At 41.5% G+C, this 15,862-nt stretch overlaps 1 protein-coding gene across 1 annotated transcript in view; it reads right to left on the bottom strand.

The window, feature by feature from the left end:
• KDM4C (lysine demethylase 4C) overlaps nucleotides 1-15,862 on the bottom strand; it is a 384,820-nt gene that overhangs the window by 287,596 nt on the left and 81,362 nt on the right. The window contains exon 6 of the mRNA XM_049896778.1: nucleotides 1,952-2,001. Coding sequence (XP_049752735.1) covers nucleotides 1,952-2,001 — 50 coding nt within the window. The remainder of the gene's footprint in view (nucleotides 1-1,951; nucleotides 2,002-15,862) is intronic.

The raw sequence follows: 15,862 nt of genomic DNA, 5'->3' as shown, positions 1-15,862 counted from the left end.
TAAACAGGCAACTGAGTTTAAAGTTCCAGTTCTGCGTTCAAGTTTATTAACTTCTTACTGATTAAATAAATTTGACAGAGTGTTTCCATCAGAAGTTTTAGTGTGTTGCTCCAAGATGTAAAACTTAGATTGGCATAATTTTAAAAGCTCTCTGGGGGTGAAGTTAGTAGGACATGGTGAAATCATTATTACTGCAAAGATGATATAGTTCAGCATACAGTTTTAGCCCAAAGTTCATTACCCATGTATGTCAGAATTAAGGTAATCATCTTCCAAAACCTGCTGTAATCTATTATCTACAACCAGGACTCAACCACCTTCACATCCATGAGAACAGTCCCAAACAAAGTTCAAGGTCACAATTACATTGCTATTATTACTATATTACTTATAAAAATACTGGGGCTTTAGAGTTATTAGCCTGCCAATAATACTTCTTACAGATGTGACACTCTGTTCCCTCTAACACTCTTCCATAATTTGAAGGAAAGTAACTTTTAGATGCCAAGAACAATTTCTGCTCAGAATTATCCAGGCAAAGAATGGGGTTTCTCGGCGTGCCCGTCTCATTATTAAGTGAAATCGTATTGAATGGGAGAACACAGCTGCTCGGCTAATAGAAGGAAAAGAGGTCCCTGGGTGGTACAAAGCTACTTCTGTAAAGACAATAGCCAAGGAAACCCTATGGAGCACATCTACTTTGTAGCATGTGGGGCCGCCATGAATCGGAGTTGACGCGACAGCAACGGGTTTGGGTTTTGTTAACAGAAGGCAAACCTAACATACCAATCAAACTTAGGTCAGCACCTAACTACAAGGTCACTGCTCACGGAGGATTCGAACCTGGATAAAAGCAGAATGTCTTGCTCCTTAGCTGTCAAATGGAATTCCACATTCCCCTGCAATTAAGTCACTACCAGACTACTTCCTCCTTGGGAGTGGTGGCTAGCAAAACAGAAGACAAGGATGGCATGAGCTGAGCCTGATTCTCCTCCCAAGTTAGAGTAGATGAGGCAAGGCTGCCTGGTGCATCTTTAAAGAAAGAGGAGGAAGGAGGAAGACACAACAGGTCTAGTCTAGAACAGAGTGAAACCATCAATAGAGCTTCCAGAAGAATTCTTCATTTTGGTCCTTCCGAACACACCAAAAACCAAACCAAACCCATTGTCGTCGAGTCCATTGCTACTCACTGCAACCCTTTCAGACAGAGTAGAACTGCCCTACAGGGTTTCCAAGGCTGTAATATTTATGGAAGCAGACTACCAAATCTTTTTCCTGCTGAGCAGCTGGTGGGTTCCAACCACCGACCCTTCAGTTAGCAACCGAGCATTTAAGCACTGCACCACCAGGGCTCCCTCTCTAAAGAAGGACAAAGCCACAAAAAATTAAAGTTCCAATAAAGTACATTTAATTTTGCCAGTCCAAGAAGGCAAGCAGTCATCCGGGCCTGGTTATCCAGTGACCATCCCCTTTGTATTTCCCAGTGGACCACAGAGGACCCAGGAGCCAGCAGGTGATTTAACACCCGCCCCCCCTTGAGGAAATGGCAGCAACACGAAAGCAGTCCCAGGGAGCCTGCACCCTGAGGCTCCGCAACCACACTCTCAGGGATGCATCTCAAGGCCGTAACTTACAGGAAGGGAAAAGATTACTGGAACAATGATGTTGAATATATTACATGAAAGAGAAAAAACCTGGCAACAACCAAAATAGGTTAAGTGCAATCATTTGATGAAATACTGAGCAGCCAACCAAAATAACCATGAAGATTATGCAACAAGGGAAAACATTCACAAATTAAGGTGGAAAAATTAAAATTGTTTAATTAGAGAAACATTTAAAAGTCAATAGCTTGCAAAGAAAAAAACTGAACAGAGTGACGATCTGCACTGTGAAATACCTCAAAAAACAAAGAACCTATCTAGGTAAGAAACACTGAAAGCACATTTACCTTGAGCTAGTCTTTCAAGCCGTTTTCCATGCTCCGGAGGTATAGCATACCTAAAATTGTAAACATAACATAAAAATTTTAAGTTGATAATTTTTTAGCTAGTATCCTAAGGACATCTATTCCTAAATAATGTCACATAAGAAAATTTCCAACAAACTCCACTTAGATGAACTGAGTAGAAATTAGACGATCACAGAGTCATATCCTTTAGACATGACAGAAGGAAAAAAAAAAAACCTTAGAAGTCACCTATTTCAATTTCCCAGCTCACCTCCCACCCATATTTTACAGAGTAGAGCACCAAAGTCAAGGCCAGTAAACCATTCTAGCCAGGACAGAGTAGCAAACCATAACGAAGAGAGAGAATTAGAACCTTCTCCCCAGTAATACGGTATCAAAGTCTCCTGGTATGTATTTCTGGTATATATTTTTTTTTATTTTGTGGTTGGTTAGTTCTGGCTATTATTTTTAAGAAGAACAGGTAGGTTTTTGTTTGTTTTAACGTTTTAGATGTTTTTATTGACAAGTAAGCTAGAATGCAAAGTTATACCATCATTTATCTCTCCACTGTAATTTTCACAATGACTTGAAATAATTATCAGCCTGAAACAAGCAGTCTTTATTTATTTCATGATTATGTGACTTCCAAAATCCTGATTATAGTAAAAATAATTTTCACCCTTCAAGAACAGAAACAATTATTTCTAGTTTCTGATGTTTACAAAATAGGAATTTTTTTTTACTGTAAACTTCCTAACAAATTTTAAAACTATTGTTATTGTTGTTAGGTACCATCAAGTTGATCGCAACTCATAGTGACCCTACACACAACAGGATGAAACACTGCTCTGTCCTGCACCACCCTCACAATCATTGTTATGCTTGAGCCCACTGTTGCAGCCACTGTGTCAATCCATCTCACTGAGGGTCTTCCTCTTTTTCACTGACCCTCTACTCTACCAAGCATGATGTCCTTCTCCAGGGACTGGTCCCATCTGATAACATGTCCAAAGTATGTAACATGAAGTCTCACCATCCTCACTTCCAAGAAGTATTCTAGCTGTACTTCTTCCAAGACAGGTCTGTCCATTCTTCTGCCAGTTCATGGTATATTCAATATTCTTTGCCAACACCACAATTCAAAGGCATCGGTTCTTCTTCGGTCCTCCTTATTCATTGTCCAGCTTTCGAATGCATATGAGGCGATTGAAAATACCTTGGCTTGGGTCAGGCACACCTTAGTCTTCAAGGTGACATCTTTGCTTTTCAACACTTTAACGAGGTCTTTTGCAGCAGATTTGCCCAATGCAATGTGTCATTTGATTTCTTGACTGCTGCTTCCATGGGTGTTGATTGTGGATCCAAGTAAAATGAAATCCTTGACAATTTCAATCTTTTCTCCATTTATCATGTTGTTGCCTATTGGTCCAGTTGTGAGGATTTTTGTTTTCTTTATGTTGGAGTATAATCCATACTGAACGCTGTAGTCTTTGATTTTGAAACTATGGTCTCATAATACTTTATACAAACACTAAACTTTATCGTCATTTTTAATGAGGAAATATAAGGATCTAGAAAAAATTTAAATGATCATTTTCATGCTTTAAGTAAAAACAATGTTATTTTTACAAATCTGCATTTACTATACTTGCAAGCTCAGTATAGATTAAGTACAAGTTACTTTTTACTAAAAATAACTTATCTAATTTTACTTAACACCACACTTGGTTGCATTTAGCGGCACTGATAACACATGCAAAACTTAATTGGATCCGATGTAACTAGGCAATTCACTAAAACGAAATTCAACCATATATTCTGTTCCTTAAAGCACCGTTAATGAAATTATTCCAACTGAATTGGGGAGATAAAATTTTAGCATAACGAAATGACAGTCATCCAATGTATATTTATGGCCACTTCTTACCAGTTCTTAAGCCCTGGTTTTCATCATTAAATATACCCAGAAAAGAAAAAATTAAGCGTATGTACATACATGCCACATAGTCAAGTGGGTCACCTCATAATATACCCACGTGCATGCACCTGGAGTACATACACACAAGTGCACACAGGCACGCACACGTACATAGTAGGTATATGCCTGCCCAAAGAGGGTTGGACATGGATGGAGATATTTAAATATATGGATTTGATTTTTTGAAAACTTAGCATTGAAGTTTTAACATTCATCTGAAGTTCAACCATTTATTCACAGAAAATTCAAATCTGTGCATCTGCAAAACAGAAGAGGGAAAGGTATGGTTCTATGTCAACTCTGGCCCTCTGTTTACTCCTTTTAGGATCTGAATCATACGGGTTCAATCCCCTCCCAGCTCCCTACCCTGTTGGTCCTCATTAACTTGGATGTATTATTAATCCTGTGCTATGTTAAATTACATTTACATTGTACACTCACATCTTTTATAGCATAGGGCAGATGAAATCACAGTGCACACAGCTAAGTAGTATGTTCCACAGGAAGGATGCAGGGAGAGGAAAGGGAATGTGGGAAATGGGAAAATGGGAAGAAGGGGTAAGTAATGATGTAAGTAGACACCCTGTCTCCTAAGTATAGGGTCAGTCCAGCAGACCCACGGTCAGCTGCTGCTGGCCTAGACTTCCTGCCCCAATCAAATGTCTACTTCCAGCAAAGTTTTCTGGCTGCCAGGACTCCACACTTTTAGCATGGTCTCACACTTTGCCTTGCCTTCTCCTCATTCCCTAGGGGCCTTTCCAAGAGTTGGAAAGCACAGAAAATCCATGGGCTATGAAGGACAAACCGTGCTCCAGGTAGATGGGTGGGCTTAGGGCTCTTGATGACTACTTAAATGGCATGTGGAAAAAAGGGAAAACCAAAACTTATCTCTATGAATGTGGCAGCCAGCACAGAAAAATATCATCTAATTCTTTTATAAATAGGAAAAAAAGGAATAATAAAGACAACTCACTACACAAAAAGTTCTACTTCATAAGAATATGTTCACGTTCTTCATCTAAAATATTTTTAACAATCGATATAAGCCACTGTCAGATCATAGCTGAAACAGAATGCCCTGAATGAGGGCAAGCGACAGGAGGAAAAAGTTCATTAAAAAAACCTGAATAGTAAGCATGCCTTTAGGAAACCTGCAATCTTGCTGCTCTGATAACACTCAAGTTTTTGTTAATTTCACTTTAGTATACTACAACCTCATGGTTAGGAGTCCCTGGGTGGCGCAAACTACACCTTGTACACTTAAGCACTCTACACCTTGCCAAAAGGATGGCAGTTCAAACCCACCCAGTGGCACCTCGAAAGACAGGCCTGGCCATCCATTTTCAAAAGGTCACAGCCCTGAAAATCCTATGGAGCTGTTCTACTCTGTACATGAGTCAGAATCAACTTAACAGCAATGAACAACAACTTCATAGATGCAATTCTCAACAATTTCTTTAGAAATGATACCTTAATAGGACTTAGCGCCTGCCTGCCTAGCCCCTGGCCCTTTCCTGGCAGTGTTTAGACACGATCATCTCTCCCACCTTATAATCCTTCTCTGAGTCCCTCTTTCTGCTACCACCCATCCACTCTTGGTTCTTGTCCAGCACGCTCGGTCTTCTCCACAGTTTGGGTTTCCATTCACCCTCACGCCCATGGCAATCTGGATCCTGTTTCTACCACTCTCAATAAAATTGCTAGGACAAAAGTTATCACATTTTTCAGTCCTTACCTACTTAGACTTCTCTGGAATTCTTTTACTAGTTCCTTGAAACAGTCCCTTCCCTTGGGTTTCATGACCCAACTCATTCCCAGCGGTTTTCTACCTTCTGTTCTTGCCAAACCTAATACTGAGATTCCTCCGGGCTTCATGGTTTAATGCTGCCACGCTTGCTTGAGAGAACCTCCTTCACCCAGGCTTCAAGATCATTCATATGCTTTACAGGAGAAACTGGTCTGGCAGGAATATGATGGAGGATTAAGCTTTGGATACTTGGTGGTTTAAGGCCTCCAAATGGCATTGTTCCATAGCGGGTTGGATTTCGAGGTTCAGTGGAATAGAGTTCCCCATCTCAGTACTTGGCACCCCCATCTACCTAACTTCCTAGAGTTGTGGGAGCTGTCTGTGGTTGCACTTCACCTACCCAATCAATCCCCAAGCTTCCCGCGTTCTACTTTTTACCTGTTCACAGGAAAGCTGGTGAACCTGCCTACATCTCTCTCTCCCCACTGCCACCTCTTGGTCTAGGCTATTTCTGCTTCGAATCTCATCAACCTTCCAACCCCTGTCCACATTCCACCTCCTTGTGAAGCTTTCTTTGACCATTATAAATTTCAGCAATCTCATCCCTTTTTTTCCTTCCAGGCCCCTTCATCTATATTTTTCAAGTAGTATTAATTACCTACTATTTTTCATGGTTAGCTGATATTTGATATGCATAAATCATCTGCACCTTGATAGGGTTTGAGTTCTATGAGGTGGAGAACGTGTACCAAAACCCAGAAATTTTCACGTAAATTATCTTGTTTAGCCTTCCTTGTACAGGGAGTTCTGACTGACAGGCAGGCACTCCAATACGTGCCACAGTTAGTCAGTGATGTATGTCAGTCTTTGAGGGTATGGAATATTCGTCACATTTCTTTGCATCCTTTGAAAACCATCAAAAAAAAACACCAAAATGCCTACCATCATACATACTCAAGTACGTAAGAGTTTGTTGAGATTAATAATTATTCATTTAACCTTTAGGATAGTGTCTTTGTTTCAGATATAATGAATACTGCTAACATCAAAAAACTCTAAATCACTTGCATAAATATGAATACACTAGATACATACAATTTTTTTTTTAAACCAAAGTCTTTTATGAGTAAAAACAGCTTTTTAATGATCTATTTTGAAGGCCACGGAAAACAGAATAAACCCTTCTCAGCACATCTTTGGGCGGTTTACCGAAAAAAAATTGACCTAAGATGGTGTTAGTCTAGTAGTTGCAATTTAAACACTATCTTGAACTTTAAAGTCAGTCTGACGTTTCAAACTGTAGCAGGTAAAGCTACATTTTTCGAAATGTACTAGAACCATTTCTCTGCTTCAGGTTTTTCTCCCTAGACCTCTTTGGACTTCTTTCAAAATATGATCTGTGCATTATCTGCTTGCCAGCGCCTCTCAGGCCACTGGTTTTCAGGCCACTCCCTCAAGATCTCCCTGGCTTCTTCTAGGGCCCTGGACAGTCACTAATGTGCTGAGGAACAAGTGCTCTCAGTGCCCCCTGCTGGCCCAGGTCCACCCTCTCTGTGAAGTCCAGGGACCATGAGGGGAGAACTATCCCAGCTCCACGCCCTCCTCTCGCAGGTCATTCCCAAAACAGCGCCGGCCTCTGCGCCCCGTCCCTGCCGAGGCAGCACCTTCCTCCTCTGTTTTTGTTTCTGTTTGCTGTTTAGGTTTTGCTCACAGTTCTCCCAGCTAAAAAATCAAGCCCAAGTCCCTAGGGACAACTTTCTGATGGAAAGCTCTGAACTGACCCTCTCCTGTTCTGTTGGTATACGCTCGTGTGCTTGACTTGCTCTTTACAGTAACTAAAGGATTGAAGAGCTCAGTGAAGAAGAGTAGCTGACCAATAAATATGATTACAGCTCTCCACAGCTACCATTTATTGAGCACTTCTAACACACCAGACCTCGTGCCAAGATCTCGTAAGGTAAGTTCTCCCACTATTCCATTTCACTGATGAGGAAACCAAGATGTTGAGGAATTAGTCCACTTGAGCAAAGTAGATGATATAGCTGGTATCCAACCCCAGACTACCTGACTCCAGCCCCTTATTCCATTCCTGTTTCCCCATCAATCAACACAGTAATGCCCACAGGAATGAAGTTTGAGGGGCTCTTATGGATTGAACTGTGTCCCCAAAAAAGATATGTTGAAGCCCTCACCTCAGGTACCTGTGAGTGTGACCTCATTTGAAAACAGGGCTTTTGAAGATGTTATCAGTTAACATGCAGTCACACTGGAGTAGTTGTTGTTGTTAGGTACCGTGGAGTCAGCTGCAACTCATAGTGACCCTATATATAAGAGAATGAAATGCTGCTTAACTCTGTGCCATCCTCGGAATAGTGTCATTGATTTAACTGTGTCCCCCAAAAATATGTGTTACCCAGTTGGCTGGGCCATGATTCCCAGTATTGTGTGATCGTCCACCATTTTGTCATCTGTTGTGACTTTCCTATGTGTTATAAATCCTCTATGATGTTAATGAGGTGGGATAGGCGGCAGTTATGTTAATAAAGCAGGACTCAATCTACAAGATTGGATTCAATCTCTTTTGAGATATAAAAGAGAAAAGTAAACAGAGAGATGGGGGACCACATACTACCAAAAAAAGCAGTGCAGGGGGCAGAGTGTGTCCTTCAAACTCAGGGTTCCTGCGCAGAAAAGCTCCCAGTCCAGGGGAAGATTGATGACAAGGACCTTCCTCCAGAGCCGACAGAGAAAGCCTTCTCCTAGAGTTGACACCCTGAATTTGGACTTCTAGCTTACCAGACTGTGAGAAAATAGATTTCTCTTTGTTAGAGCCATCCACTTGTAGTATTTCTGTTATAGCAGCACTAGATAACTAGGACAGTAGGTATGTTTGAGCCCATTGTTGCAGCCATTGTGTGGGTCATAATCCAGTATCATTGGTGCCTTTATAAAAAGAGACAGAGAAACGCAGAGGGAAGAGAGCCATGTGAAGATGCGGGCAGAGGTTTGGCGTAAAGCACTGACAAGCCAAAGAACTCCAATGTAGCCAGCCATCACCAGAATCTAGGAGACAGTCATGCAATGAATTCTTCTGAGCCCGCAGATGTAATCGACACGGCCAATAACCTTATTTTGGACTTCTAGCCCCCAGAACTGTGGGACAATAAATTTCTGCTCTTATAAGCCACTTACTTTGTAGTATTTTGTTAGGGCAACCCTAGGAAACTAACAGAGGGGCTCATGAGCTCCCTTTCATGGCATCCGTGCATTACAATGATCACTGATATCACAGGAGGGTGATTCAGCGTTAAGAGAAAAAGTCCCAACAGTCATACAAAATACTTTTCTCGGCTATTTCTGTTTGCCTTTACCCACATTTAAAACTCAAAAAAAACTTTTTTATTTTGAAACTAAAGTTATAATACCAAACCAAACTCATTGCCATCAAGTCGATTCCATCTTATAGTGGCCCTATAGGACAGAGCAGCTTCATAAATCAAAAAGTAAAGAACCTATATTTTATTTCACAAGGTTCATAATTTCTGAAGTAGCTAATTTACAATATTCTTTTTAATCAAGATATAAATTACTAATTAACTGTGTCAAAAAAACTGAAAAACTATGGATTTTATATATGTGGTTATACTACATCTTCACGTTACTGATGATGTTGATTAACAAGTTTTAATATTTCTGCATTTATTAAAGTTTAAGCACTAATATTTTAAATTATGAAGTCTCCTTAGTTAACTGCGGAAAATAGAACATTTTTAAGTCATTTTTAGTACTTAAAAATAGGCAATGTGAGGAACAGAAGGCATGAGTGGGGGGCAACTGTGGTAATGGCCAGCCCTCATTCTGGACAAGGCTCTCACCAAAGGGATGCCCCTTCCCCCAGATCACCACATTTACCCAAATGTCACACTCCTTCCTCCAAGGCCATGGCTCCTTATTCAATTTAGGGCACCTCAGAAGGCTCACGCCAGTGTCAAACTGCCTGTGGTATTTGCAGTGGGCTTTGCTGCAATGGCATCAAAGTCCAACTTCTTCTGCCCAATTTTGCTGTCCTCTCCCCCTACACGGGCCCTCTCAGAGCAGTCCCCAGGAAACCTCAGCACACAAATCTCAGAGTAGGTTTCCCAAGCAACTCTAGCTACTGTAACAACAGCAAACATGTTTTTAAGGAGGTGTCACTTAAATATCCATTCCGAAAACCACGAGCAGGGCATCTAAAAGCATCTAAATTCCTTTCCTCAGGAGGCTTTTTATCTGGGGTCTTTGTAGGGCCTCAGCCCAGGCACCCTGGCCTCCAGGCCAAGGCCCTACAAGGACCCCAGAGAAAAAGCCCCCTGAGAAAAGGGATTCAGCTAGATCTGAGCCACCCTCTAATGCCACCTGTGGCTCCTTCCTGACAGAACACTCAGGTGAATAAGAAACTAAAAACAAGCTCTGCACTTAGGTCAGGGTTTTCCAAAGTAGGAACCCATCACAGAAAAATATTCTTTCTAGTTTATACAAGAAATTGAAGATTTTTACCAACTTCTGCATTCTGAAATTGATCAAACACCAATCAGGGTACTCTGATAATTACTGGTGACTGGATGCGCAATTTGGAATCAAAGAAGGTGATAGAAACAATGCCGATGATCGCATGATAGAATTCTGCAAGACCAACAACTTCTTCATTGTAAATACTTTCTTTCAACAACACAAAGAGCAACTATACATATGGACCTCACCTGATGGGATACACAGGAAACACATCAACTACATCTGCAGAAAGAGATGACGGGAAAGCTCAAAATCATCAGAGAAAGGCCAGGGGCCAACTGTGGAACAGAGCATCAACTGCTCATGTGCAAGTTCAAGTTGAAGCTGAAGAAAATCAGAACAAGTCCACGAGAGCCAAAGTACAACCTTGAGTGTATCCCACCTGAATTTAGAGACCATCTCAAGAATAGATTCGACATGTTAAAAACTACTAACGACCAGATGAGTTGTGGGATGACATCAAGGACATCACACATGAAGAAGGCAAGAGGTCATTAAAAACACAGGAAAGAAAGAGAAGACCACAATGGATGTCAGAAGAGACTCTGAAGCTTGCTCTTGAATGTCAAGTAGCTAAAGGAAACAGGAGAAATGATGAAGTAAGAGAGATGAACAGATGATTTCAAAGGCTGGCACGAGGAGACAAAGTTAAGTATTATAATCAAATGTGCTAAGACCGTGTGTTAGAAAACCAAAAGGGAAGAATATGCTTGGCATTTCTCAAACTGAAAAGAACTGAACAAAAACGTCAAGTCTCAAGTTGCAATACTGAAGGGTTGTATGGGCAAAATATTGAACAAAGCAGGAAGCAGCAAAAGAAGATGGAAGGAATACACAGAGTCACTGTATCAAAAAGAATTGACTAACTGAGAAGAAAACATTCTTTTGTGGTTATTAGAGGGGGGAGGGAGGGAGGGAGGGAGGGAGGGAGGGAGGGAGGGAGGGAGGGAGGGAGGGAGGGAGGGAGGGAGGGAGGGAGGGCAGAAGAGGGGCATTCACTAATTAGATAGTAGATAAGAACTACTTTAGGTGAAGGGAAAGACACCACACAATACAGGGGAGGTCAGCACAACTGGACTAAACCAAAAGCAAAGAAGTTTCCTGAATAAACTGAATGCTTCGAAGGCCAGCGTAGCAGGGGCAGGGGTCTGGGGACCATGGTTTCAGGGGACATCTAAGTCAACTGGCATAATAAAATCTATTAAGAAAACATTCTGCATCCCACTTTGAAGAGCGGCATCTGGGGTCTTAAACGCTAGCAAGCAGCCATCTAAGATGCATCAATTGGTCTCGACCCACCTGGATCAAAGGAGAATGGAGAACACCAAGGACACAAGGTGATTACGAGCCCAGGTGACAGAAAGGGCCACATGAACCAGAGACTACATCATCCTGAGACCAGAAGAGCTAGATGGTGCCCAGCTACAACCGATGACTGCCCTGACAGGGAACATAACAGAGAACCCCTGAGGGAGCAGGAGAGCAGTGGGATGCATACCCCAAATTCTCATAAGACCAGACTTAATGGTCTGACTGAGAGTTGAAGGACCCCAGTGGTCATGGCCCCCAGACCTTCTGTTGCCCCAGGACAGGAACCATTCCTGAAGCCAACTCTTCAGGCATGGATTGGACTGGACAATGGATTGGAGAGGGATGCTGGTGAGGAGTGAGCTTCTTGGATCAGGTGGACACTTGAGACTATGTTGGCATCTCCTGCCTGGAGGGGAGATGAAAGGGTGGAGGCGGTTAGAAGCTGGCGAAATGGACAGGAAAAGAGAGAGTGGAGGGAGAGAGCGGGCTGTCTCATTAGGGGGAGAGTAATTGGGAGTGTGTAGCAAGGTGTATATGAGTTTTTGTGTGAGAGACTGACTTGATTTGTAAACTTTCACTTAAAGCACAATAAAAATTATTAAAAAAAAAAAATTTACTAACATTCAACCATTCCAGGAAGCAACATACGATCGAGAACCAATGGTACCGAAGGAAGAAGTCCAAGCTGCTCTGAATACACTGACGAAAAACAAGCCTCCAGGAATTGATGGAATACTGTCATGGACTGAATTACGTGCCCCCCAAAATGTGTGTATCAACTTGGTTAGGCCATGATTCCCAGTAATGTATGCTTGTCCTCCATTTTGTGATTATAATTTTATGTTGAGAGGATTAGGGTGGGATTGTAACACCGCCCTCACTCAGGTCCCCTCCCTGACCCAAGGTAAGGGAGTTTCCCTGTGGTGTGTCCTGCACCACCTTTTATCTCTCAAGAGACAAAAGGAAAGGGATGCAAGCAGAGAATGGAGACCTCATACCACCAAGAATGCAGCACCAGGAGCAGACTGTGTCCTTTGGACCTGGGGTCCCTGTGCCTGAGAGGCTCCTCGACCAGATTGAAGACAAGGACCTTCCTCCAGAGCTGACAGAGAGAGAAAGCCTTCCCCTGGAGCTGACAACCTGAATTTGGACTTGTAACCTATGAGACTGTGAGAAAATAAATTTCTCTTTGTTAAGGCCATCCATTTGTGGTATTTCTGTTATAGCAATACTAGATGACTAAGACAAATACCAATTGAGATGCTTCAACAAACCAATGGAGTGCTGAAAGTGCTCAATTGTCTACGCCAAGAAATTTGGAAGACAGCTGCCTGGCCAACTGACTGGAAGAGATCCATATCTATGCCTATTCCCAAGAAAGGTGATCCAACCGAATGTGGAAATTATAGAACAATATCATTAATATCACACGCAAGTAAAAGCTTGCTGAAGATCATTCGAAAGCGACGGCAGCAGTATCATCGACAAGGAACTGCCAGAAATTCAAACCAGATTCAAAAGAGGACATGGAATGATGAATATTACTGCTGATATCAGCTAGATCTTGGCTAAAAGCAGAGAATACCAGAAAGCTGTTTACCTGTGTTTTATCGACTATGCAAAGGCACTCAACTACGTGGACCATAACAAATTATGGGTAACATTGTGAAGATCGGGAATTTGACTTAATTGTGCTCATGAGGAACTTGTACATAGATCAAGAGGCAGTCATTTGAACAGAAAAAGGAGGTACTGCGTGGTTTAAAGTCAGGAAAGGTGCACCTCAGGATTGTATCCTTTCACCATACTTATTCAATCAGTTTGCTGAGCAAATAATCCGAGAAATTGGACTATATGAAGAAGAACGGGGCATCGTGATTGGAGGAAGACTCGTTAACAACCTGCATTATGCAGATGACACAGTCTTGCTTGCTGAAAGTGAAGTGGACTTGAAGCACTTAGTGATGAAGATCAAAGGCTACAGGCTTCAATATGGATTACACCTCAACATAAGAAAACAAAAATCCTCACAACTGGACCAGTAAGGAACATCATGATAAATGGAGAAAAGATTGAAGATGTCAAGGATTGCATTTTACTTGGATCCACAATCAACCTCCATGGACGCAGCAGTCAAGAAATTAAACGATGCATTGCACCATGCAAATCTGCAGCAAAAGACCTCTTTGAAGTGTTCAAAAGCAAAGATGTTCGAGCAAAGATGGACTAAGGTAATACTGGACCCAAGCCACGGTGTTTTCAATTGCCTCATATGCATGCAAAAGCTGGGCAATGAATAAGGAAGGCCGAAGAAGAATTTAAGCCTTTGAATTATATTGTCAGTGAAGAATACGGAACATACCATGGACTGGCAGAAGGACGGACAAATCTGTCTTGGAAGAAATACAGCTAGAATGCTCCTTAGAAGCAAGGATGGTGAGACTTTGTCTCAAGTACTTTGGTCATGTTATTCGGGGGATCGGTCCCTGGAGAAGTACATCATGCTTGGTAAAGTAGAGGGTCAATGAAAAAGAAGACCCTCAATGAGATGGATTGACACAGTGGCTGCAACAATTGGCTCAAGCATAACAATGATCATGGGAATAGCACAGGACCGGGCAGTGTTTTGGCAGAGGACCGGGCAGTGTCTCGTTCCATCGTACACAGGGTCACTTTAAGTCGGAACCAACTCGACAGCACCTAACAACAACAACAGTTTATACATGATTGTTCTCATGTGAGAGTATGAGATATGGACTCCATTTAAGATTCTGATTCCACTAAAACTTTGTTGAGAACAAGGGCTCTGCTACTGCTACGAAAAAAAAGGGAAGAGTGGTCAAAGCTACACAGCTGAACTGTAAGCTTCATAAAGAACATTCTGTCTCGCTGACCAAGGTGGTATCACTGGCCTCTAGCCCAACACCTGACACAGGTGGTGCTCAGTAAATATTTAAAGAATAAACGGGAAGAAACAAACAAAACCATAAACCAGCAAACATAGATGCAATGTTTTCTAATAGGGTCAAGCATTGTTAAAACAGGAAAAAAAAAAAATGCCATCTATAGAAGAATTTAAATTAAATAGGTTGGTGTTGTTAGATGTCATCAAGTCGGTTCCGACTCACTGCGACCCTACGGGACAGAGTAGACCTGCTTCTGTGGGGTTTCCAAGGAACAGCTGGTGGATTTGAACTGCCAGTCTTCTGGTTAGCAACCGAGCTCTTAACCACTATGCCACCAGGGCTCCATTAAATATAGCAATTTCAAAAACTGGTAATACAGGCAGTCCCCAGGTTATAAACAAGATCCATTCCTAAGTGTCTTAACAAATCTGTAGTAAGTGTAGGAACACATACATAACGGTCCTTATTTAGCCTTATTTCGATGCAAGAAAAAAAAAGCTTCACGTGCAGCAAGCGAAGGTGATCCTAACGAAGAACTGGTTTTGAGTAGGGTTGGTTCACAACATTCAAGGGCAAGTATGATTGTCCGTAAGTCGGACTCTTATAACCCAGGGACTTACTGTAAATGGAAAACATACCCATATAAAGCCATTTGCCCACATCGAATATTTTCTAAAGCCATTTTTTTTTTCTAACAAAAAACAATTTTACTTTGTGTAAAAATCTTCTGAGGATAGTATCCTTTCCAAGGAATCATTTATTCAAGTGCATTTATTCAAAGCTACGAATAAGATAAAATGGCTTAAAGGCTTCTACCACGATTGGCTTACCGAGTTCCACCACAATTAACTCCAACAAAATATTGAAGCATTTTTCAAAGAGATTACCTGTGATTGCCGTTTAATCTTCAGGGGAAAACTCCCTACGCATTTTCTTTACAGTAGGAAACTTCGCTGAGAATTGAGAGGCTTCCAAATCAAAAGCACACGTTATTCAAAGCAACCGAGCTACCCAAAGATAACACAAGCAACACACAAAATGAAAAAAAAGGCACAGCCTGGAATTTTAAAAAAAACAGTCAATGGTCAAATCTGCTAACACTTGACATTTTCTAAATAAAGTTAATCTTCCTCACTAAGTAGGGAGAAAGAGAGAGAGAACTCACAGGAACTGAAGACAAAGAAAGGCCTCCATCTCAACAAGTCCTTTGCGTGGAGAACACCTTCCAAAGAACATTCACTTTTTAAATCACGTTTCAAAAAAGACTGTTATATGGGTTTGTTCGTAATGTTTGTTTGTTTTTGTCTCTGATCAGAAAATCACTTCAGATATTACACACTATGTCCTCATGGAAAGGTATGTTGTAAATTAACATTCTAAAAACTTTATGCATGAGTCCTGGAATAACTTACGGAGCT

This window comes from Elephas maximus, chromosome 9 (assembly GCF_024166365.1).
Source record: "Elephas maximus indicus isolate mEleMax1 chromosome 9, mEleMax1 primary haplotype, whole genome shotgun sequence".
NCBI lineage: Eukaryota > Metazoa > Chordata > Mammalia > Proboscidea > Elephantidae > Elephas > Elephas maximus.
The sequence above is the reverse complement of the archived record's forward strand: the minus strand, read 5'-3'. Positions and strand labels throughout refer to the sequence as shown.